This window comes from Sinocyclocheilus grahami, unplaced genomic scaffold, assembly GCF_001515645.1.
Source record: "Sinocyclocheilus grahami isolate Dianchi unplaced genomic scaffold, SAMN03320097.WGS_v1.1 scaffold110.1, whole genome shotgun sequence".
In the NCBI taxonomy this organism is placed as follows: Eukaryota; Metazoa; Chordata; class Actinopteri; order Cypriniformes; family Cyprinidae; genus Sinocyclocheilus; species Sinocyclocheilus grahami.
In genome coordinates this window covers 372,252-396,932 of record NW_015505289.1, presented here as the reverse complement: position 1 = coordinate 396,932, position 24,681 = coordinate 372,252, and the positions used below count along the sequence as shown (strand labels likewise).

Sequence of the window (24,681 nt, the reverse complement as noted above, 5' to 3'; positions counted from 1 at the left end):
AGATTCCAGTCTGGTGTGCTTGTGTATTTCCTGTATCCCATTGTCTCTCGTCTCCAGTCAATCTAAAGAGACTCTGTTGGTCCGAAGACTTGCTCTACGGACACCCAGAGAGTTTGCGGTTTCTCTGAGGCTAGAAAAAAAAAAAAAAAAAAAAGTATCCAATTACTGCTGGAAAACACCAAGCCAGCCATCATCCTTTACAGTTACGGAAAGCAGCCAGCGAGGTCCCAAAGTGGTTAGAGTTGTTCTGGATGAGTTTAAGTTGCATCTGGAAGTGAGAGGAACAGCAGGGGCCCCTCTGTCCCCCCCTCCCCACCCCCACCCCCACCCCTGATGTTTCCGGACACCGCGGGAGGCTTCCTCCAGGTCCCACCCCCACCCTCACAGCGAGATCGTGCAGCACCTGTGGAGAGATGCGACACATGTCAGTCATCCTGTCGCCATGGAATCGCCGCGGACAGCTCGCAGGAATAGCAACGGGAGCCGGCGCGCTCAAACTGCGGGAGACAGATGGCTCGGCGGCTGCGGCTCGTTCCGTGGAAATTAAGCAAGACGGTACAGATCACGGCACAGGATGGCGAGCACGGCCTTGGTTTGCGAAGTATTTTTCACATTTGATAATATACCCAAACCAACAACATTACTAACTCTAATTCAAACAATTCTTTTAGAAGGAAATTTATATCCCATGATGCACTGCCATTGATGTATTCAAATCAAAAACACTGGAACAATATAAAACTGCTGACTTTAAATAGTACAAAATATAATAAAAGGGTTATTATAGTTAACTAAAACCATAAAAAATAATTTATTACTTTAAATAAACTAATTGAAATAAAATTAAACAAAAAATTCAGCTTTAGTTGGCAAGAAAACATTTCTCATTTACATTTAAAATAATTTGAAGAAAAATAAATAAAATTAAAAGATTAATAAAAACTATAGATATTATTTTAGAGCAAAAAATGAATAAAAATGACAAAAATCTAATTGAACTAAAATTAAAATAAAAACAAAAAAATTAATAAAAAACTATAAGTTTCTCAATGATACTAAAATAACAATGAACCAAATATATATTATATATATATATATATATATATATATATATATATATATATATATATGTGTGTGTGTGTGTGTGTGTGTGTGTGTATTATAATAATATATTTTATAATTCCAATATATGTAGTTCCAATATATGTAGTTTGAGAACCTATGGAATAATTTCTCATTTTCATTTAGTTTAACTTGAATCACTATAATAAACAAAACTAAAACTGAAAAGCAAATGAATTCAAAAATATATAGACATATTTTTAAAAAATGCAAAAACTAATAAAAATGTATGATTACAATGAATCATCTATTATCAACAAAATTGTATATGATTTTAAATGCATTATATTCTATACATTTATTGCAACATTCAAATATATTAGTTTGAGAGTCTAAGGAGGCTGACTTGATTACATCATTCGCAATGCTTCATGGGAGTGGGCGGTGACAGATGAGCTTTTTTGGAGCAAATTCTGTTTCCATGGTAACAGTGAGCTCTTTGATTGGTGGATCGTTGTCTTGGACCTTCACAGAGAATTTGGCTAGTAAACATGATTTTTTTTTTTGCATTAATTTGAAATCACATAAGCAAATCACTTCAGAGCTCACGGTAAACCTATTTTGAAAGTTCTATTTAAAATAGCATTTTACTTCTCAAACCCAACTGACTGATAATATATCTGATAGATTGGACTGGCTTACCTTTTTTTCAGTGATACGCTAAGGAGAGCCAGCAGAGGAGCGCTCCTACCCATGTCCTGTGAGGAGATACAAGGGAAAAACATTAAAATCACATCACAGATGTTTGGAATAAAGAAAAACAAATGAGGTTGAAACATTACAGTGAAAGAATAGGAATGAAGTGTTTAGGAATAAGTGTTGTGAAAAAACATTTTTCAAAAAAGAAAGTCCTAACGCCAACATTTTTTCATATTTTGATTAAATGGAGTTACATAGCGCCTAAATGACTCCAAAATATTCCCTATTCAGTTACATTGTGTGGAAAAGAGCAGCCAGGGCACTCTTCAAACTCTCTTTTGTGCACCACAGAAACCCTACGGTTCGGAAAGAAACGAGGGTGAGTAAACAATGACAGAACGCTCGTTTTTGCACAAACTGCTCCTTTAAACTCCATCTTGCGAATCATCCCGACAGTGCAGACTTCATTACTCAAATGCCGGGATTGTGTCCATATCATTGTTAAGCGCTTATATTGCGGGTCTCTCAACAGCAGCCAACAGAACTGCAGGGGACGCGGTGGGTGCCTCCCCACACAAGAGCGTGGAAAGAGCTTGGCACCGGCGCACTCTTTTACATAAACTAGTCCCTCTAGAACCTGTTTTTATATGCTGTTATATGGTTTGAATTTCCATTGACAAATTAGAATGAAATTATTCTAAAATATTCTAAAGAGAGCACGGGACCTAGGCCAAGGGATATGAAAGAGCTTTTCACAGTTTTCGAGGGCCCAAAGCACTAAAGGAGTTTCACATCAGAGCCCTGGGGCCGTTCTCCCCCCTCCTCCTCCTCCTCCTCCGCCGGCGCGCAGCGGACAGGGATCGCCTTCATGAGCGCCGGCCCTGGATCTGGAGAGGGGAAGGGCTGGGAAAGCGGGCCAGCTGTGGGGCCCAGTCTGGATGGCTGACTGCTCTGTCTGGCTCTTAGACGTGTTCTCTTGGCCAGCGCAACACATGCACTAAAGCGTACGCATTGGAAAAGCAACACCCTTCTGCTCCATATGCCGTTCACAGGCAGGCTCTGGTCACTTACAGATTAAGGGGGAGAAATGTGTTGGTTTATGTTTCTGTGGGTGGGGTTGCTAAGAAGAAACATTAATGATCTTAGAGACACGCATGACAACAACAACATATGAGGTGATGCGGAAAATTTACATCTGGGCTCTGAGCTTGAGGGATGACTTATCCGTAACAAGCTCACAGCTTTAAAAACAGCCACAAAACACACATTTATAATCTTTAAAGATGCATTTTAGATTAAAATGTAGTCATTGTTTACTCAACCTCATGCTATTTTCTTTTCTCTTTTTTACTTTGTTAAACAAACATCTTCCTCCACCAAAGCTCTCAATTGAACTTTTTCAAGACGTGACAAAATATGAATTTTGAAAACCACATTTATTCCTATACCACTTTTCACAATACACATTTTTTTCAAAGCAGCTTTACAGAGAAGCATGATGTTTTTAATATCTTTATGCCTCATTGTCACATGCAGCAGATTGGAGTGATAATAATATAGTATTATATAGAGAGCTTTGATGGGAGTTTTCAGTAATAGAGCATAGATGGCTTTTATTGGAGCTTGTTGGTATTTATAAAAACAAAACAAAAAAAACACTAATTTTTGTTTTATGGAAAAGAGCAGCTTGGACATTCTGCAAAATATCTCACTGCAATTTTTTAATATGTAAAAGAGTATTTTAGCCATAAATCAAAAGTCATTATTTACTCTCCGTCAAGTCATTCAAAATCATGTTATTTTCTTTTCTTTACTTTGTTAAACGCAAAAATCGTCCTCTCCATCAAAGCGCAAATCTCTTTTATGCTTGTGATAACATTGTATAATCTAGAGTTTTGATGGGATTTTTTTTAATGATTGAATATAGCACTCAAATGTTTTGAGTGTGGTGGTATAAAAATCAATCCATTTTAGTTTTATGGAAAAGAGCAGCTTGAACATTCTGCCTAATATCTCATTTTCTACTGCAATTTTTAAGTATTTTGGCCCAAAATTTTAATTTAGTCAGAATTTACCCTCAAGCCATTCAAACTCATGCTATTTTATTTTCTTTACTTTCTGTTAAACACAAAAATCTTCCTCTCCATAGAAGCTCTCAAATCTTTTTATTGGTTGTCAAAAAGTGAAAAATAATGGTGAATAAACACTAACAGAATTTACTTTTTTAGCAGAACTGCTCCTTAATGTTTAGCATTGAGAGATGATGCACAAATCAGAGCAATGCATCACTGACGATACAGGCCTGTCCCTCGACAAAATGCAAAAGTGGAATTCAATACATGCCAAGACAAGATCATGCTTTTTTTTTTCTTTTTAGTTTCCACCCTGACATTCCTCAGGGAAAAATGCAGTGTATCACACGGACACAAGACGACGCTAAATCTGCTCGGCAAACAAACACTCCCATAGAAAGGTGTGCATCTGCGCATACAATGCTCAAATTGATATCCATCATGCAAACCAAAATATTAGCTTTAAAACTGACTACAATTGATTATGAACAGCCTATGTTGCATGCAAATGCCAGTCACAATTACAACAAATGAGTACTTTAGATAAATGAGGAAACGTTCAAAGGCATTGATGGTTATTTTAGGATATGCAACTTGCACAAAGTGTACACTGTTTACAAGTTTGTTTTTTCAGAGCCACTGAGATATCTAGCTTTTCTGACAAACAGGGAAAATGTTCAAAGATACGGAAGCTCATTTTTGAAAAGGATCTGTAAGTTACACAGCGTTTGGAGTGTACACTGTTTGCTGATATTTTCCACATAGATATCAAGCCCTCTTTTCTCTTCACATCGCTGACGTCCCTTTCTCACAAAACGCATCCCTATACCTGTGTTCTCAGCCTGTTGTTTTGAGTCGTTTTCCCTGGAGACCATTGCATCTTCTCCTTTGTTTTCTGTCTGTTCTGGCCTTTAGTGTTTATTCTCAGAGCCACAAACCTGTCAGAATATCCGACAGCCACATCTGAGAAATTGCATCTGATAACATTCTCCATTTATTAGGCAAAATAGTGAAAAAAAACGCTCAGAGTTGGAGCTTACTGATCGGACTGCATTCTGATAACTTGCTTTTTGCAGCTTGCATCTGTTCTACATTTGGTTGAGATGCATTTATATCATATCCCTGAAAAAATTGCAACGTTTATATATATATATATATATATATATATATATATATATATATATAAAGCAGATAACAAAATAAAAATGGCTCAACACATTATTGTGATCAAACCTGCTGCAAAACTTCATAAAGTCCAATGTGCACAGAGAGAAAGCTACTGCATTTCAGAAAAATGCAATTAAAAAAAAAAAGTAAGGAACTCAATGCTCGGTGCAAAAGATGGAAATAGAGATAAATGCAAAAACAGATTTGTGGTCTCTGGTGTGTTTTTTTTTTGTGAAGGGAATTCCATGCAACTGGCTATGTTACAGCATTTGGATGTTTTAAGTTACAAGTCCTTGAGATATTCCTGTTAAGAAAATAATTCTGACCCTCCTCTTGACTGTTGTGAAAATCAAACACGTCCCTTCATGACTACGATGCCACACGTCTGATTATGACATATCTGATGGCGTGCAATTACAGGACCAACGGGACCAATCACGAAGCGTGAAGTGACAGGAAAGAGTATTCTGAGGTAAAACAACACTGAATCTTGGCCACGCGCCTAACGCCTGCGTTTAACCCTCGCGCAGCGCTGTTGTCAGGCCTCACAGGTTAATAACGCCACTGCGAGCTCTAACGTGCCTGCAGTCAAATTTGGCTGTTCTAACCTCCTTAGACAACATTTGTTTCCAAAATAACACCCGTGTATTTGCTGTGGCATTCAACAAGAAATTCAAGGAACTGGAGTTCTGTGACCTACGATGCTCTTGACTATTTTATACCGTTGACAATACATCTGAACAGTCCTGTAAAGTTTCCAGTAAATAATTTGATAAGAAAGCCTGGAGTAAAAACACTTACGCTACCAGGAGCATATTAAACACCGCAGACATATTTTCTAAACGCAGCACTGTTTTCAGAAGAAAACTGCAAGAATTACTGGAGCTTTTGATTCCAGTTGATTTGTACTTAGATTTAACACAAAGAGGATCTGTAGTTAAGATCTGAATGTACTTAAATCTCATTAAAATCTTAACTACAGATCCTGTTTGTGTTAGAGTTGGATAAAACTTAAATGTAAGTACAATCAAAACATTTAGTTTGCATAATGTTAAACAGTCACAATGTAGTCACTTGCATATTCAATAATATCAGAAATATTATTACTAATGCTACTAATAATCACTACAAATATAAAAATAATAGCTGTGGTTTTCCTGCTAGTGTGTGTATATAAATATATGTACACACAAACAAAATTGTCAAAAATCTATTTACATTTTCCCACATATTATATGTGTGTAAATAACCTAATTAATACTATACAATAATTTATATATTTACATTCGTATTTAATTGTGACTTATTGTACTGCAAACTGCAGAGCCAAACAAACTTTCTCTGCCGTCAGTGAGTTAATTATTATTTTGCATTTTTCTGTCAGCTCAAGACGTTTTAAAGTGTGCTAATTAAAGCTCACTTCTGGGTGACATTAGTTGTAAATGGGTCCCTGTGCCTGAGGTTAAGCTACCTTGGGTTGTTCATTATTCAACCATTAAGCCATCAAAGTAAACTCAACAGTCCATAAAAACACCAATTCATCATGCTCTCACTGCAAGTCAATGAAGTTTACCTTCTTTGTTGTCACTCTGGCCCCGTGCTCTATCCCAGAATCCCAGGCACTTGTCATTACTGGGGTCCTCTATCAGAGCCTTGTTGCCAGGGACATACCAGGTGGCATGCTGCTCTGTCATGAGAGAGTCAAGGTCAATGGTATTCACAGAGCCCTTGCCTGTGACTGGGCTAGAATTGGCCAGGGCACACTCTCCGTTCAGACCGGCCTGGCAGTCGGCCTTTTTGCCCGTTTTCCCTCCCATCGGCTGGTCCTCGGAGATACTGAACTGCTGTCTTTGCAGCTGGATCTGAGCCTGCAAAATCTCCAAAGGATGAACCTCATCCTGGCCCGTGTTGCTCAATGGTGTCCGCACCTGTTCCATGCACGGATTGTCAGTGTAGCTGGCCCTGTTTTCAGAATTACACTTCATGCCAGCTCTGCAAGGCCTCGGGTCCTCTGCGCTGTAGTTGGGGCTGGCTTCATCTAAATAATCCATGCATGGTGAAACGCCATCCGACTTGCCCACGCTTTGAATTCCGCTGTCCATCGAGGTGGTAAGGTCAGGCTTTCCGAAGGAAGGGGAGACCAGGGACCTCTCCGGAGTCTTGCCGTGGCTCTCCATGCCCACGTTCAAAGCGGAACCCTGCTGACTCGGACTGACAACGGGGTTACCGCCGCAAGGAGGGGAGAAGTTTCCGGGACTGATGTGCCCACTGTCGCGTCTCTTCTTCCCCCTCCCCTTGCCATTGCCTGTTGCCATTTTCCCCTCGCATCCAGACTCCATGTTGTCATTCGGGGAAAGGGTGCTCGCTTCCCTTTTCGCCATCTGGCCCGTACCACTTTGACCTGCCGTCGTATTGTTGTTATTCCCAGCGCAAGGCGTTTGACTATTCTGAGAAGCATTGCTCTGGAAATACTCTGCCCCTGGGCCACTACTGCCAATGCTATTTATGTCCTGCTCAACCTGACCTGCTTTGCGTTTGGCCTCATTTTGACTTTTCTTATTAAAAGTCACATTGAGGTTCGGGGCCCCAAGGCTGGCGATCATATTCTGGCAGGCCGTGGAGAGAGCTGCCAGACAGCTTTGGCCAAACACACTGTCTTTTGTATTGGCTTTGTTCAAATTCCCCAAAGAGAGGGCCCCAAGCTTATTGACTGACAGGTGCTGGCTGGAGAGGTACTCGGGATGGGCGGGATAGTTCCCTGGAGAGGAGCTAAATCCTGGAGGATTGTTCTGGGGGGCTCCCTGTTGACTCGACCCTCCAGGAGGGAAGCTGTGCTGCCTCCTCATCACCATTCCTCCAAATTCAGCCGGCCTCCTGTCCGTGGGTGCGCCTGACTGCATGTTGCTCTCATCGGGAGACTGCATCTGCAGAGGATTGCTGACATTATTTTCGAATGGATGATGTGCTCCCGGAGAATTCAAAGACTGCATGTCCATGCTTGTGACACCTTGCCTACAAATAATGTGTCCATTCTCTGCCTGCTCCAAGGCATGCGTGTTTGTTTCTCTACAATGCTGCTGCGGCTCAGGAAACCATGAGTTTTCTTGAGGTAGGTGGGGGCTGTCAAAGTTTCCATGAAAATTATGCTTCTTCTCGAAATTGGACTGAGACACACTACCCAGAGGGCCTCTGCAGACCATGCCATTTGATGTGACGTCCCCGTGGAGACTTAACTGTTGCAGGTCGGGTTGTCTCATTCTCTGCTGCTGGCTCCTCGATGCCATTTGTTTAATCATCATCGCTGCGTTCTGCTGCCGCTGCTGTTGTTGTTGCTGTGGACCGGAGCTCAAGGGTAGAGGGCCTGATGGAAACCCATCCGTCACATGAGATGTAAAGTCCGCCATAGGAGAGGGGAAAGCCGAGGGGGAGAGGTGGTTCTCAAGATTGGGCCGATTATGTAAGTCGTTGCTTAGGGGGCTGCAGCTCTCTCCAGCAGAGCCGTTTGGGAGATCAAACCGTGGCCTTTTTGCCATATTCAAATAAGGCAGTGAGCTGAGGTGAGGGTGATGTGGGGGCTGAGGGGCTAGCTGGGGGACATCAAACACTGGCTCCCCAAAGGGATGCATGTTATGGTTGTTCAGTCTATGTATGGGCCGGTCCAGGTGGCCGTGTTGAACTTGGACCATCGGACCACCACCTTGAACGTCCGTATTGTTTGCTACATAGTCCGGAGTGTGATAAAACCGCGGAAGGGCAGGGGAACCGGGGTTCTGCCTGGCAACAGGTCCTGGTCTTTGCTGCGGCATGAGGTGGTGTCTAGCGTTAACCCCCGGATCCATTTTCCCTCGGTTCCCGAATCGGTCCGAAAACACGTTTTGCTGAGGTAGCTGCTGGTCGACTTTAGAGCCACCCATCATGGGCCCTCGGGAACCACTTCGATTACAAGTGGCAAAATGACCCCCGACCACTTGGTTCCCCGTTTCACAATAGGGCAGTTTGTGCTCTGAAGAGTCTGCGGTGGAGAATCCTGTCATATCAAAATTCCCCGTCAGAGGATCACAGGGAAAACAGTGCTCTGATCCCCCCAACCTACCCTGTGGGAAAAGCCTGTAATGTTCAAGTCTGTGGGTTTCAGGGGACGAGGACGGCAGGCCGTGGAACGAAGCGGCGCGGTTTGGTGACTGGTCTAGTGGAAGACACGGCGCTGGAACGGCGTGGTTACCGTTAGGATGGCTGTGCGGTTGAAACTCAGGCATTGTGGCCATTCTCTGTTGCTGCTGCTGCTGAGAAATGCATTCTTGCGACTGCACCTCTGCAAGCTGCTGACTGAATCCTCCTTCGAACATATGCGGGTGACCTGCGTTGCTGTTATTGAAACCCATGTGTCTGTCCCCGTGCAAGCAAGAGGGGACGCTGTCCTGGTACAGATGTGAATGCTGGTCGTGGTTAGGAAGTTGATGGTTGAACGGTGTTTGCATGTGGAGTTGATGTTGTGGCTGAACTCCCATAGCGAGCATATCCCCATGGCCTGGAGTCTGGAATCCATACTGGTCTCTATTTGAGACAAAGTTGAGTCCCTGTATGGGGGATTCATTTAGTGGACCCATCATCGGTTCCACAGCTACCGACGGCCCTTTCATATGAAATCCGGCACTGTTATAATTAGAGTTCATTTTCAGTCCACTGGGATTAAATTCCTTTTGTTAGTTTGTCACTGCAAATAAAAAAGACACAATTAAATCAAACAGTCCTTTTTTTGTGCGTGTTATTTTCTGTCTCCAGGGCCCATGTTAGCAGCCGATTTAAAAATCAAATTATTACATATTTTCAATAATATAATTAATAATTAAAAATAAATAAAGTTTACGTTTTGCATGCATGTGCTTATTGATAAATATTTAATGATGCGAAAGTAAGAGATCAGATGACAATTGGAAGTACCTCAATTCCAACATAAGCGTAAAAACGCGAACTCCTCTTTGTATGTCCTTAGAGCAACGACCCTGAAAAATGCACATCTTTAAAAAACTCCTCGTTTACATCATTATTCGATGCGTAACGTCCCCAAGTCGTTCAACACAAATCCAGAGGAGTGCAAACCAGCGCGCGGAGCACATGTCCCATGTTCACATATCCAATGCAATGCGCGCGCGATCCCGACTAATAATTATTCTATATCAAAAACACTTACATGAATTCAAAAAGAGTAGATAAATGCAATAAATCGACGGTCCTCGGAGGAGAACTTCGCGCGTGCGTTCGGTCCTGTGAGGAGACTCAATGCGCCGCGGTGGGTGCGCGCGCTGTTAGGAACTGGAGAGCCCAGGATCCCTTTTGTTGTCACAGTATGAAATGTATTCAGCGCAAAATTTAATCGCCATTTTCTTTAATACTGTCCATGAGATACGCGCTGTTCCATCAAATGCTTCTGGCTCCAGGAGGGTTTTCTCATTTATCCTTGACTCGGATGTGTCGAGCCGCGGGCATCGGCAACAAGTTTGACATTCCCTCATCTGCTCCAGCGCTGATTTCTCACCAATGCCGACACAGGCACACATGCGCAGGGGGCGGAGGCTCGTGCATCAGGGCGGGGTCTGACGCACAAGGGGCGGGGACTCGCTTAAGGAAGTCTAAAAGAGATATTTATAACGTATTAATACATAATACAATGGATAAACACTAAAACAAGAAAAACACTTCAATGTCTCAATCTTCAATGATACTCTGTTTTACAAATAGAGCTAGACTACTTTTCAATTTGGTGCATTTGCCCCCCACAAGGTATACGACCAATAACACATAGCTAATGAAAAATATTTAAATATATGAAATGAAATAATAAAGACTCTGTACATATAAAACAGTAGATTTATTTATTACACATTTATAATTTGCATATTACCATAAAAACATCCAAGAAATATGCATCAGTGCTCGATGGTATCTAATTATTCTACGTGTACCAAACGTATGTGGTGCACGTAGAATAATTAAACACCATCGAGACCAGATCTCTTATTTACACACAGCTTTACATTTTAAGCAAATATGAAACAAACATAAATCAGTGTAAATCTTCAGTCATTCCCAAAAATCCTCCATATGTGAAACAGCTATATTCCTTTATACGCAGATAGCCTACTGTAATAAATATGCAGCAGTTAATTAGTAAATTAGCAGATGCATGAAACAGGCTTCATTTTCCAGCTGTGACGAATGGCAGGCAGAGATAATGAATGTGTCTTCAGGGTTAATTTCCTGCAAGTAACCGGTGATTGTGATGTATTTTTAGAACTCACTCCTGAAGCATGGGTCAAATTATTTATCTTTACAACAAAAGCTTTTGAATGAACAGTGATTAAGAAAATGTGGAAATAAAACCCTTATACTACAAACTAGACTGTCTTGCAAACCCACTATGGAATGATACGACTATTAGGCTACTGGAAGGTTTTATGGAGAAATAGAAGTGGCCATTTATTGATAGCCATGACTGAAGAAATTAAACTAATAAAAGGATAATAAATGGAAAGCCATAAGACTTATTTTGTAGGTCCCTCTGGTCTTTATGAGAAATCGTTACCTGGCTCTTTAGCAAAGCGGAACAGTGCCATCTAGTGCTGCTGTCAGGAACAAACACTGAGGAAAACTAGGGAGAAATTTACATTAGACATGTTTCTGTGGCCACAAATTATAGACACAGAAATAAAATGAAGCATTTAAGGTCCTAACACCTCTAGACTAATGATTTATTATTACTGCATTAGAATATTTAATCCTACAAATATAAGAATATACATTTACCGTATAGATTTCAATGATTTTCCTGACCTAAACACTTAAATTTAAAAATTACCTGATGCTTCCAGGTTTTCCGTGACTTGCATCTAAAGGTAAGACATTAAAGCATGCAAACCTACAATGAAAATAAAAGACCAAGCATGACTGGCGTCGAAATTTATTAGATATACTGTTAATTGTTCAATTTATAACCGATTCAAAAGCTGCAAGAAAAAAACTGAATCACACCATTGTACATTCACTGATATTTCCCCTGATTTCCAAACAAACAAACAATCAGAAAAAACAGTAAAACAGCATTGTGTAATTCCCCAAGAAAAAAAAACCCCAGTAGATTCTCCAAGTGCGCAGTTATGCTTCGATTACAATATGATTCATTCATTATATCTGAAACCCTTGCCCATCCCAGTCCCCGCTAGCCTAAAAGCCATGTACGTGTACAAAAGTAAACCACACGATCCGTGAGACTGGAGACAATATGTCTGAACAGACGTCAGTGCACTGATTCCTCAATTATGATCTAGAGAACATATGAAAAAATCAAAAATCAAAACCTGACTTCCTCCCATCCGGATCTATGAGAAGAGGAACACAGGTCTTCTTGATTGCCATAAAGGTGCCGCTGAGGCCGAACCTGACGGGTTGCATGATTGCGTGAACATTCGTGGACCTTGAAATGAGAGGGACTTTAAAAAAAACAAAACATGCAAACCAAGAAGAAACGTGTTTGTATGCCACGTTCAGGCTTGAAAACGATCACAAATGTGCGATTCTAACTAGACAATCAGTGTGATAGGATCGCGGTTTCAACGCAGACATCAGGCACTAGTTTGCAAGTGATTGCACAAACTCTGGCCGTCAGCTGTCCATGAAAGCCCGACTATTTAAACTAATGCACTGACCACAATATATGATAAAAATCCCAATCCGTCTGTCGCTCTGGACAGAGAACCGTACACGTTAAAAACCAGTTACTAATAAACGAGGAGATAAAACAGCCCTGCACTGCGGGTCAAGTGCAAACAGCAGACTCTTTTTGCTAGACTGGATGATCTGAGCTGGTGCAGGACGGCCAGAGACGAGGAAGACAGGAAGTAGAATTATTCTACCTGCACATCCTGTGACTCTGACCTGGTAAGATATAGAAACTAAACAAATACCAAGCTCTTTAAAATGCATTTATAAAGTTCTCCTCTTTGTCCTAAGCGTCTGTTGAGGCGTCTACGCACACATTCAGGTGCAGAGCTCCGGGTTCCCACACGTTCTGATCAATCATTTTGCATAGACTGCAATATACACTATATAAATATATGAATTTATACTTTAGGATTTCATTAATGAAATCTTTTGGGGACAGCATGTCGATTGTAGGAATTTCAGGTTGTCCGTTTTTGTCAAGCAAAAAAATGCTGTTACATTAATGCATTTAATAATGCAAGTCTGCAGGGCTGGTCAAAAAAGATTCAAGTACACACTAAAACCATGAGACTTGTGCACTAGAATCTCTTCCTGACTGTGCCTGTGTGACACCGAATTTAAATTTGTTGTCATGACAACCGCAGTCACATTTGCATAATATGCGCAAGGATACCAGACAGTAGTCACTGCTTGCATGTCAGTAAACAAGAGATTCATCTACCTGGAAAAGTAGTTACACCTCAGAAATGACAATTTAGACTTAATATAGATCAAATAATAGCAAGAGAAAAATGACAAGAATCATCACACTTCAGCTTTTAAACGTCAACGCGGTTTATGTGCATTGTAACTGCATTATTGAAATGGCGATTTTTGCTTTTTAAAAAGACTGACACTATTTATTTTAATTTTATTATAATTTACTTATGGAAATTATTTTCTGTAGGTATACTTGTAATGAACCGAGACTTTTCCAGGCCTGGAAATCACAATTTTTCCCTGATATCTCCAGGATTTTCCAAGACCGTGGGAACCCTGAGAGCATTACAGGTAGATTAGCGATATAAAAGCACTTTGCCTGTCCTAAAGCAACTCTAAAAGTAAGAAAAAGCAGCAGCGGCGGCGATTTGCTCCAGTAACTAGCTTGGATTTTGGTGAGAAGAGGAGGAGTCCTGAGGGGTTACGTCACGCAAAGTGTCTTGAGAACATGAAGACCCTCTCAAAAACAGCCGCTAAAATGCCTGAGCTCATGCAAAAGCCACTCGTGGAAAAGGTTTTGCGAGGTGGACGTGTATTTTTGCACAAATGTGCATGCCGTGCAGTAGCATCACACATTTAACCTAGAAAAACAAGACATGGTAGGCAGGACTACGCTCATACGAAATGAAAATCTACTAATTAAAAACATGATTAGGAATTTAAAAGAACCAAAAGAAGTGCTTCATCTGGGGGGGGGAAGACTAAACACAGACAAGAAAATAAAGATCTGAACCATTACAAACAGATAAAACCAAACAAAAACACAAAGAATTGGTCCAATGCCTGCCGAAATTAAGTCGTTTTGTTTCTGAAATAGAATAACACAACCATACAGCAATACTCAGGTATTTCTAACAAAGTGGTAATAGTCACTGGATCAACCTGGCTGAATCTAAAAACAGGTTGACCGTGAAAATGTCCACCCTGTCGGCAGGTGTGTGAGTACAGTACTACTGATCACTGTTGTCATTCTGCAGTCTGGTGGAGGAGGACGGCACCACCACTGGCCGGTTTGGTTGGATGCGGTGATGTCTTTCGTCAAGTGTCGTCGTGGTTGGATTCTTGAAGTTTAGCCCTATTGCTCGTGAGCAGCACTGGTGCCTCGAACCTGACCAGTTTTACGAAGCTACGAGAATGGGAGAATAAAACGGTGACCGTTAATAAAACAGAAAAAACACTATTCATGCAGCTTTTTCAATGCATGTTTGAAGCCAGACGATTCATTCCACCCTTTTGTCCTAACCAGGTATGAAATTATGACGTGGCCTATCTCTACGATGCTCATTTAAGTTTTAGTGCATTTAGTTGGCTTTTCCACAACATTCTAATTTATTGAGATGCCCCTGTATATATATTCAATGTAAGTATTGTTAATTGTTTGATCATATTTACTAGTGTAGCTAAGTAACATTAACAAATGAAACATTATTGTAAATTGCTACCAAATTGTTGCCTTTGCAACTAACTGAAATCAAATAAGTACTAAATTATTAGTATTTAAAATAAGTATTAATAAAACTAAGACTGAAATAAAAATAAGCTAAATAAATATTTGGCATAAAAATGCCAAAAGCAAATAAAATGACTAAAACTTAAAAAAAAAAAACTTAATAAACAAATAAACTAAAAATAGAATCTAATTCAAAATAATATAACAATATATAAATAACACTAAAATAACTAATGCTTTAACTAAGGGTATTACATTTTTTGGCACATTTCTAGGTGGTTTCTTACTGACTCGAGTCAAAAAAGTGCACCCTCCTTGCATCTCTAGATAGTTTGTCAGTTTTTCTTTTTAAATTGTATTATCATCTACAAGGTGAAAATTGTAAGTCTGATCACTTAGAAACAAGATGCATGATTCGATGAATTATTCACTGATTATTCACAGATTCATTCATCTGTAGCACAAACAATGTGTGGTGATTTACATACAAAACTTTAATATGTAGGATAAGGGTTTGTTTGAATCAATAACACCAAGTATGACTAACAGTAATAGTGCCTTAGCAAACACTACTAATTAGTTCTGATCTGCTGTGATTGTCACATCACTGCAGCATTATGTTTTCATCATGCCTGGTTAGGACGCCGTGTGAATTCAAGACACTGCAGGCGGGTTTTTTTACACTCACACGTGTACAAACGCACACTCAAATCAAAGAGAGCAGAAACACATGCTCACATGCGCCGAGTACAAACACACTCTGGAAAAATCAACAAGCACAAAAAAACGGTGATTAGAAACCAAGAACACAGTGCAGAGAAGCAGCAATGGGGCGATGAGGAGAAATGAGAAATGAAGGAGAGAAAAGAGCGGATTGGGCAGAGACGCTTGGAAAGAGCGGCCGAGGAGAATTTCATCTCTTCCAGATCGTTTTACAGCAGAGCCAAACGCAGAGGGAGGGAGAATAACACAAATATGAAGCGGCTGTGCGCCGTTCTGACTCTCAACAGACGCTGAATCTCTCTTGAGAAGAAAGTCTATAAAATGAACTTCATAACTGACTTACAGAGATGCTGCAAAATCAACATAAGATTCGAGAAACTCTGAAAGATGAAAACCACATGACCAATGTGAAAATAAAGGTATATTTCACTCAGAAATTAAAGTTTTGTCATCCTTTGTTATTCCAAACCTGCACGAGTTTCTTTCTCCTGTTTTACACCAAAGAAAGGTTCAGCAGAACGTTCAGGATGCTCGTTTGAAAGTATATAATGGCTGTCGAACTCTCAAAAAGCTCTATAATAGTAGTCCAACAATATACATTGTCCAACAGTAGTACAACTTGTGCAAAATATTACAAGTCATATAAAGTCAAATTATACTTTTTATGTGATGAAAAAACTTAAAATTTCCTTCCACAGTGGCTGTCAAATCTCCTTTGCACTTCCATGTTTGAATATGCAAATATAAATTTAAATAACTACATAAACAAACAATATTTATTAACTCTAAAAAAAAAACGGCTCTTAATTAAATTTGATTCAACCATGAAAAATAAAATAAAAATTAGATTTTGGTCACACAAAGCTATCTTATGGTTTCAGAAGACTTAAAATACAGAACATAAATCATATAACTATTTTTATGATGCGATTTCAGAAAGAGCGGCCGAGGAGAATTTCATCTCTTCCAGATCGTTTTACAGCAGAGCCAAACGCAGAGGGAGGGAGAATAACACAAATATGAAGCGGCTGTGCGCCGTTCTGACTCTCAACAGACGCTGAATCTCTCTTGAGAAGAAAGTCTATAAAATGAACTTCATAACTGACTTACAGAGATGCTGCAAAATCAACATAAGATTCGAGAAACTCTGAAAGATGAAAACCACATGACCAATGTGAAAATAAAGGTATATTTCACTCAGAAATTAAAGTTTTGTCATCCTTTGTTATTCCAAACCTGCACGAGTTTCTTTCTCCTGTTTTACACCAAAGAAAGGTTCAGCAGAACGTTCAGGATGCTCGTTTGAAAGTATATAATGGCTGTCGAACTCTCAAAAAGCTCTATAATAGTAGTCCAACAATATACATTGTCCAACAGTAGTACAACTTGTGCAAAATATTACAAGTCATATAAAGTCAAATTATACTTTTTATGTGATGAAAAAAATTAAAATTTCCTTCCACAGTGGCTGTCAAATCTCCTTTGCACTTCCATGTTTGAATATGCAAATATAAATTTAAATAACTACATAAACAAACAATATTTATTAACTCTAAAAAAAAAAACGGCTCTTAATTAAATTTGATTCAACCATGAAAAATAAAATAAAAATTAGATTTTGGTCACACAAAGCTATCTTATGGTTTCAGAAGACTTAAAATACAGAACATAAATCATATAACTATTTTTATGATGCGATTTCACAGCTTGATATCCTATGGCCACTGTATGCTTCAACTGTATGAAAAACAAGTGTGGAGATTCTTCAAAAACATCTCCATGGAAGAAAGTCAGTCATACGGGTCTGGAGCAATTTTATTTTTGTATGCACTAACCCTTCAGGACAAGAACAGCGGAAAAGAAAAAGATGGCCATTGCAGCTGTTCCTGTAAACATCGCAACCTGCCTCCATTTAGATAGAAGATCAACAACTCGACACAAGAACACTGCTTTTGGAAGCTACAGGCATTGGCCCCCACACTTACTTTAAACATCAAGAACACCTAAAAAAAACTCTTTTACCTTTCAACTGGAGTCTAAAACCATTAGAACGTGCAGATGAGGCTTTTTCAAGGAACTGCAAACACCTGCTTTCAATTTGTGCCGTTGAGGCACTATTTTCCTCTGGCCTGAGCGAACGCATTTGGGTGGTACAGCCAAGAGTTTGTCTGAAATGACTAACACTTTAACTCGGGTTACATTTCTCCACACGTCAGCTGAGAGGAGAACACCAGAAGAAAAGTTAGTTGTGGTTAGCTGAAATGGAGGCAGTGAAGAGATGGGTTAGTGGGTGGTGGCGGCGGATGAAAAGAACGTGAGAAAGAATGCACGACGGAGCGGCCGCCTCTCCTCCCGCATGACTTACAGAGTCTCTTCACCTGCCTTGTGTTACTAAAAAGGATTCGGCTACTCTTCGGCTGCCGTCGTGCCTCGTACAGACCCTTTTTGACGCATCTAGAAACAAAACATGCCATTAGGTGCTATCTTACCACTTGCTGACCACCAGCTAGAAAGAAAATGTTATGAAACAACAATGTAGCCAATAACAGAACATGAAGAGCATATTTGAGTGAATCTCCGGTAGAAATGTCCATTTTTTTTTAATACGATTCAACGTACCTAGGCAAGGCAAGCTAAGCTTATTTATATAGCACATTTCATACACAATGGTAATTCAAAGTTCTTTACATAAAAAGGAATTAAAATAATCACAAAATGACCACAACATATGCAAAAGAAATAAAATAATCAAAAATTATTTATAAATAAAAATGAATTGAAAATGTATTTAAACAGTAAAAAAAAAATGAATTAAACGGAATAAAAAAATGAGCATACATTTATGTGTGTGTGTGTGTGTGTGTGTGTACATATATATATATATATATCAGTGGTGTGCGGTGGTGTTCTGAAATTTTATTTTGAATCAAATTTAAATTCTATTTATTAAAACCAAGAAGTAATCTAATCAAGTTAGCGTTTTTATGCAAATAAAAAAATGAGCATACATTTATGTGTGTGTGTGTGTGTGTGTACATATATATATAAATATATCAGTGGTGTGCGGTGGTGTTCTGAAATTTTATTTTGAATCAAATTTAAATTCTATTTATTAAAACCAAGAAGTAATCTAATCAAGTTAGCATTTTTATGCATTTTACATTTATTCCTAATAACTCAAGGCAGTAACTATTTAAACAATATATTTTATTTGTGAACTTATGTTGAGCTATTCTTTTTAATAGTTAACTTTTAACTACTTTTAAATTATTCGGTTCATCAGTCATCAAAGCTCGGTGAATAGCCTATTGGTCACAGACACAGATTTACTTTAAATTTCACCATGCTGATTACTCACTAAAAACTCCCACAGATCATATTTTCAGGCCTTATTATCATAAGTCTTATTGTGATATAACAAAGTGGTTATATCTAAGTGTGTGAGTTGTTTACTTTATTAAATTAGTCTTCCCATTAACCCCATTATATTGTTCATTCAGATTCGCAAACGCACACGAACACAAGAAGCGGGATTTATCACATGAACCAATCACAGCCGAACATAACCAGTCATATCCAATCATATCACATGTGACTTTCCCCCATTCATTCTCAATTACCCCCCACCAAACTCACCGCACGCATTAGGGGGTCTGTTAAAACTCAATGGGCTCAAGGGAGGCGAGAGAGACGCGGACTCCTGCTGTAACTTTACCAGCTGGTTTCGCTGTTCGACAATGTTTCTTTAGAAAAACTAGTGATTTATACACATTTTAATGTTATATTTTGTAATATTGGCATTGTTTTATTTTTGCACTATACGAATTCTTTTCTCATCTAATATTTTGAGAAGATACTGCCTCTCTTATATGGGGTGCTGTGTGTACATTAATGAGGAAAAAAAATTAACTTAAATGATTTTAGCAAATGGCTGCAATATAACAAAGAGTGAAAAATTTAAGGGGGTCTGAATACTTTCCGTACCCACTGTATATAGCTGGGATTCGAGAAAGACATTTTCATAACGCAACATCTTAAAATTTTTAAGTTCACTACTGCAATACAATTTTTTTTTAAAAAGAATGAAAAATAAATATATTAAAAATGTTTTTTTATTTATTAAATTATTTTTTAATTTATGTAATAAAGTAATAATCTATTTAATTATCATTTAATTACATTTATTAAAATATACTTAAAAAGAATTATATTAAAATTGCAATTAACTAATTTAAAAACACTTAATTTCAGTACAACCTTGATATGGACTATTGTACCTTACTGAAAAATGTTAGATTATTTCTTCACATTACAAGCTATTGATTATTGGGGAACGCCATATACTTGCATTTTCGGAAAACAAACAAAAAAATATATATATATTAATGGTACAAAAAACAGGCTTTATTTTCTTTATTTCAGGGAGAAATATGATGTATTCATGACTCTTTTCACCCATTTAACACCTAACTTTCAGCAGAGAGGCACTGAATGGGTTAACGTTGACATAATCCTCACTGGAAACATATTCACCATAATTTCCATAAAAGAGGTTTTGAAAAAATATACCCTGGAAGATTTCTGTAAAGCACGGCAAAGCCAAAGTAAACTTAATTCGTCAAATATTAGTCCAAATACATATTTTCTGCTTGGCAACTGGATAGTAGCGGTGTAAAAAAATGTTTGTTTAATATAAAGTTTTACTACATATACTGTTTGTTTTATTAATGCCAGCCTTTACAACTGAAAGCAATTACAGATGAACTGGTCAGGAGAAAGATATAACTCGTAACATTGATGGGTTGACAGTTAAGGAATCACTTTATTGGTCTTGGCTAACCGTCGCTTAAGTATAAAACTAATAAGCGCCTACGCCTTCGGGATTTGGATGAGAATGTACTGATCAATATTTCCCAGGCAGTGAGGAGTTTGTAGTTTTCTTTGGCTGCATGCTGAAAGCGATCACATAGCGTGTCAGAGTTTGGAGAGACTGGATCGTCATATTTACTGGGTAGAGGAAAGAATCTGGGCCAAATACTATACACTTGAGCTGGGACGTGTTCAACAAAAACACACAACTGAAAATAGAGAATATGAGCGTGCTGCCAACGGTGACCAGCGGGAAAAAACCCAATATAGCTCAAATCTATAACCCCTTCAATAACGTCCAGAAGCTGAATTAAATTCAGTGACTACTGACGTCTGCAGTCTAATAAGGACCCCTGGTGCTAATATCACAGGTACTAACATTTTATTCCACATATAAACGCCCACATCATGCTGTAAAATCTGTTCAGATGTGCACTGTAGGCTGATGATGTACAGATTGTACATGTATATTATGAATACAGTGTTTCTCAATAGCTCACTGACCCGCTGCTATTTTATATTTTAACTGTAGTCTAAATTTAATGACAAGAGACTAAATAAAACTAAAGCTCTCTTTATGATTTCTTTAACACAACTTTCTTTTGCCTTGTGCTTAGTTGCACACAACAGCAATTGCATTCAATTGATTCTCATTTTCAAATGGAAATGAATAATTCAAACTATTTTAGTCTGAATCATTTGGACATTTAGCTATCTTTATATAGAATAGACTTAATCCAGGGTTATTACCATTATCTAAACTATATATACATATATTATTTCAGCAACATTTCTCATTTTCTTTTAGTTTATCTTGAAGTACTAAAATACCTAAACATTAAATAATTTTAAAAATAATTTAAATTAATTATAAAATAAAAAACTATACAGACATATTCAAAAATGAGTAACACAAAATTACTAAAATCTTAACAAAAATGAAAGTTAAAACAGAAATTATAAAAATAAAGTTGAATTCAAAATATTATAAAAAACTATAATTGTATATCAATGATACTAAAACAACACTGTCAGGAACTAAAATCGAATCCATAATTGAATTAAAATGAGTCCGAATCATTTGGGCAACTCACTTGCTAAATCAGTTGGAATGACAATGACAAATAACATTCGCTCACTGAACCTAATGCAATTTACAGTAAGTCATTATTTTCAAAATGAGTTGTAATTTTATTTAATTGCAATTTTAAACTAGTTTGAGCAGTTTTTGACACTTAATTCAGCCTAGTTATTTTAAAAAAATGATAGAAATTCTACTAAAGGCGCAGAAATTATACCTTTGACCTTTAAAAACCATACATGAATGGACCAACAAAAAAAAACAGTGGAAAGAACAGCGTTTCATGATTTGTACTGCTGGGAATAAGGAGGTCTGCCAAGGATGTGTGGGAACAAATGCAATTGAGGAAAATATACATGCTTCAGACCATAATTCTGTGCAAATGTCATTCTCACCTCCTCCAGCTCTCGCTGCGTCTCCTCCTCCATCCTGCGGATGTCCTCCATGGTGAGCTCCACCCAGCTGTCAATCCAACAGAAGAGCTGACGGTGGAAGTTGGTGAAGATTCTCTTCTCTTGCTGCAAATGCAGATGAAAAACAGTCTGTTACTGTAAAATAAATAATATCTCAAAACTCATTCAAATTTGAGAGGCATCATTTGAGCTTTGATGTCAAGGAAAAGACATAAGAAATGTTTTATATCACTAATATCACAACCGGCACAACACACCTTGAGATTGTAAATATAATATGATATAATATGCACAAGTTGTTTGGACCACTTTATGGAACTTTTTTTTTTGTTTGTAATTTTTGGAGTATGACAGCATCACATGGGTGTGAAAAAGAGCACTTTGGACTAGAGATGCGCCGATTGCCTGGCCAGCTGATTTTCCGCATGATCGGCCCGGACCGGTGACAGGTCAGTCTCACAATCTTTCCGATTCCAAGCCGGTCTATTTTGACGTCACAGCCATGCTCACATATGTAAATAAACATGTCGTCTGCGTGCAATTTCTTCACTGTGAGTGAAGACACAATTCGCCATTTGTAATATATGTGTGGGGCCAAAGTAAACCACAGGGAAACCACCACAGGGCTCGGTTTATGCTTGTACGGGACAAGCAGTTTTTTTAAAGGGGCAAGTGAGAGAGAATTTTACTTGTCCCACTAGACAACTAAACATCAATAACAAAAATAACCGGGGAAGCAGTGAAAGTTGGCCACCAAAAACTGATTCTGAATTTACACAAAGCACACACAAAGTAACTCATAGAAAATTATAGATGCAAACTGCGGTAGAAAAACAATGATATTTATTAGGGGTGCTCCGATCAGGATTTTTGAGGCTGATCACCGATCGCAGAAAGCAGTATCTGCCGATACGATCACCGATATTGATCTTTTTAAAGCCTTATTTTTATCATGTAGAATTATTTTAAATGATTATTTTTATTATTGTTTTGCAGACATGAATTAGAATTATTTTATTCTCCAATCAGGAATTTAAGACATTTATTCAGGGCCTGAATTTAATTTTTGAAAATGGGGGGAATTTCCCTCTTATAGGTGACTCTTGTGAGAGGGGATTTTTTTTTTTACTTTAAAGGGTGGAAGGGAGCATTCTTTAGACATTTTTTAAAAATATATATTTATCTCACCTAAACGTTCGATCTGGAAGTGCATTTTTGTTTTTACACTCATGCAATTGTTGCAGAATAGCTTACACACAGCACAAAAAAGTTGCTCAAGCAAGTGGCAAAACATTTAAAATACCTTTCTTACGTTATCACAAACATTCTAAATTAAAACTTGCCACTGACCGAAATAGTCAGCTCTACTGCTTTTCCTTTTGCTTTTAAATCTTTATTACAAGCAATCCTGCGCTTCATAAAGAACTTTGTTTGCCTACCTCCACGAGTGCCATCTATTATTGCCTTGTTTATCTAAAAGTGCTTTTCCTTTAAAGCTAGCCAACAAGCCATATGTGTTGACTGTGAAACACAGTAGACTTTAATTATATGCATTTATGGTGTAATTACTACATTTTGGTTTTCATATTTACCGCAAACAATGCGCTGTTACTTTAATTCAGCGCTTGCAGTGAAGCAAAAATAGACTCGGTGCGGAAACGATCTCTGCACTGCTGCAGACGCACCGCTCCTGAACGCACTGCCGTACCGCAACCGTGTGCAGTGGGAAAGCTTGAATCTGTTACCATGAGCGCAGATAAATAAGCACAGCATAAGCACAGCATACGCACTGCAAACGGAGTAATGTGAACCTGTCGTTATGTGTGCGCGCTGCGAGTGGGCATGAGCGCACGGTCTCCAGGAGAGCGCGCGAGCGCTGAATTGTTTAAACACTGGCAAGTATTAAAAAGTAATGCAATTTATAAACTTTAGTGACGATGCAACACTGCCTTGATTGTGCAAGTGACAATTCCTGTGTCAACTGTGCAGCGTGCAGCTCGCTTATAGACAGAGGCGATGTGTGGTGATTTGAAGCCATTTGCGCATTTTGAGAGAGAAAGAGAGAGCGCGGTGATTCACTCATGATGTTTGTGAAATTATGTCCCACAGAAGGTTTTCAAATAACTTTAAGAGTTATTTAATGAAGAAATATGAATTGCACCTCACCTTCAGCATATTTATTTCACCCGTGCCAGACAGAGACTGAGACGGTGCCGCTGCATGTCGTGTAAAACCTCTGATGGCAGATGCGTCATCAGATTGCGATCGTTTTTTTGAGATCGGCCTTTTTAGAGACCGCCGATCAATCATCCCAAAGTGATTATCGGCCGATAGTGATCGTAGCCGATCAATCGGAGCACCCCTAATATTTATAATATATGATATAGATAAGCAATGGACCTTTTTCACAATTCCGGGTTTCTCAGCAGCGGAAGTCGTCATAGTTGGGTAAACTTGAATAGCAGTGAATGGGAGAGTACCACAAATATATTTTGTGCATTCCCAGCTGCTCAAATAGCAAAAGAAAAACTCCACGATAGTGTTTTCATGACTTTCAATAAAAGGAAAAAAATTGAGAGAGACTGATAACACCCTCGCATTAGCATTAACAGTTTTTTTGTAATTTGCCGCAAAGGTGATATAATACAAAGAATAGAGTTATAAATG

The 24,681-nt window shown here is 38.6% G+C and overlaps 2 protein-coding genes across 2 annotated transcripts in view; both read right to left on the bottom strand.

The window, feature by feature from the left end:
• Nucleotides 1–1,774: 1,774 nt before the first annotated feature.
• Nucleotides 1,775–10,530, bottom strand: LOC107588928 (transcriptional activator MN1-like). Its single transcript, XM_016277180.1, has 3 exons — nt 9,942–10,530; nt 6,574–9,714; nt 1,775–1,820 (listed from the first exon to the last, which is right to left on the bottom strand). Exons 2-3 carry the CDS (start codon nt 9,671–9,673, stop codon nt 1,810–1,812), a joined length of 3,111 nt encoding a protein of 1,036 aa, XP_016132666.1. The 5' UTR covers nt 9,674–9,714; nt 9,942–10,530; the 3' UTR covers nt 1,775–1,809.
• Nucleotides 10,531–12,131: 1,601 nt separating this feature from the next.
• Nucleotides 12,132–24,681, bottom strand: part of LOC107588995 (phosphatidylinositol transfer protein beta isoform-like) — a 34,660-nt gene continuing 22,110 nt past the window's right edge. Inside the window, exons 10-11 of the mRNA XM_016277292.1 lie at nt 21,997–22,119; nt 12,132–14,604 (exon numbers count right to left, since the gene is read on the bottom strand). Coding sequence (XP_016132778.1) covers nt 14,554–14,604; nt 21,997–22,119 — 174 coding nt within the window. The 3' untranslated portion in view covers nt 12,132–14,553. The remainder of the gene's footprint in view (nt 14,605–21,996; nt 22,120–24,681) is intronic.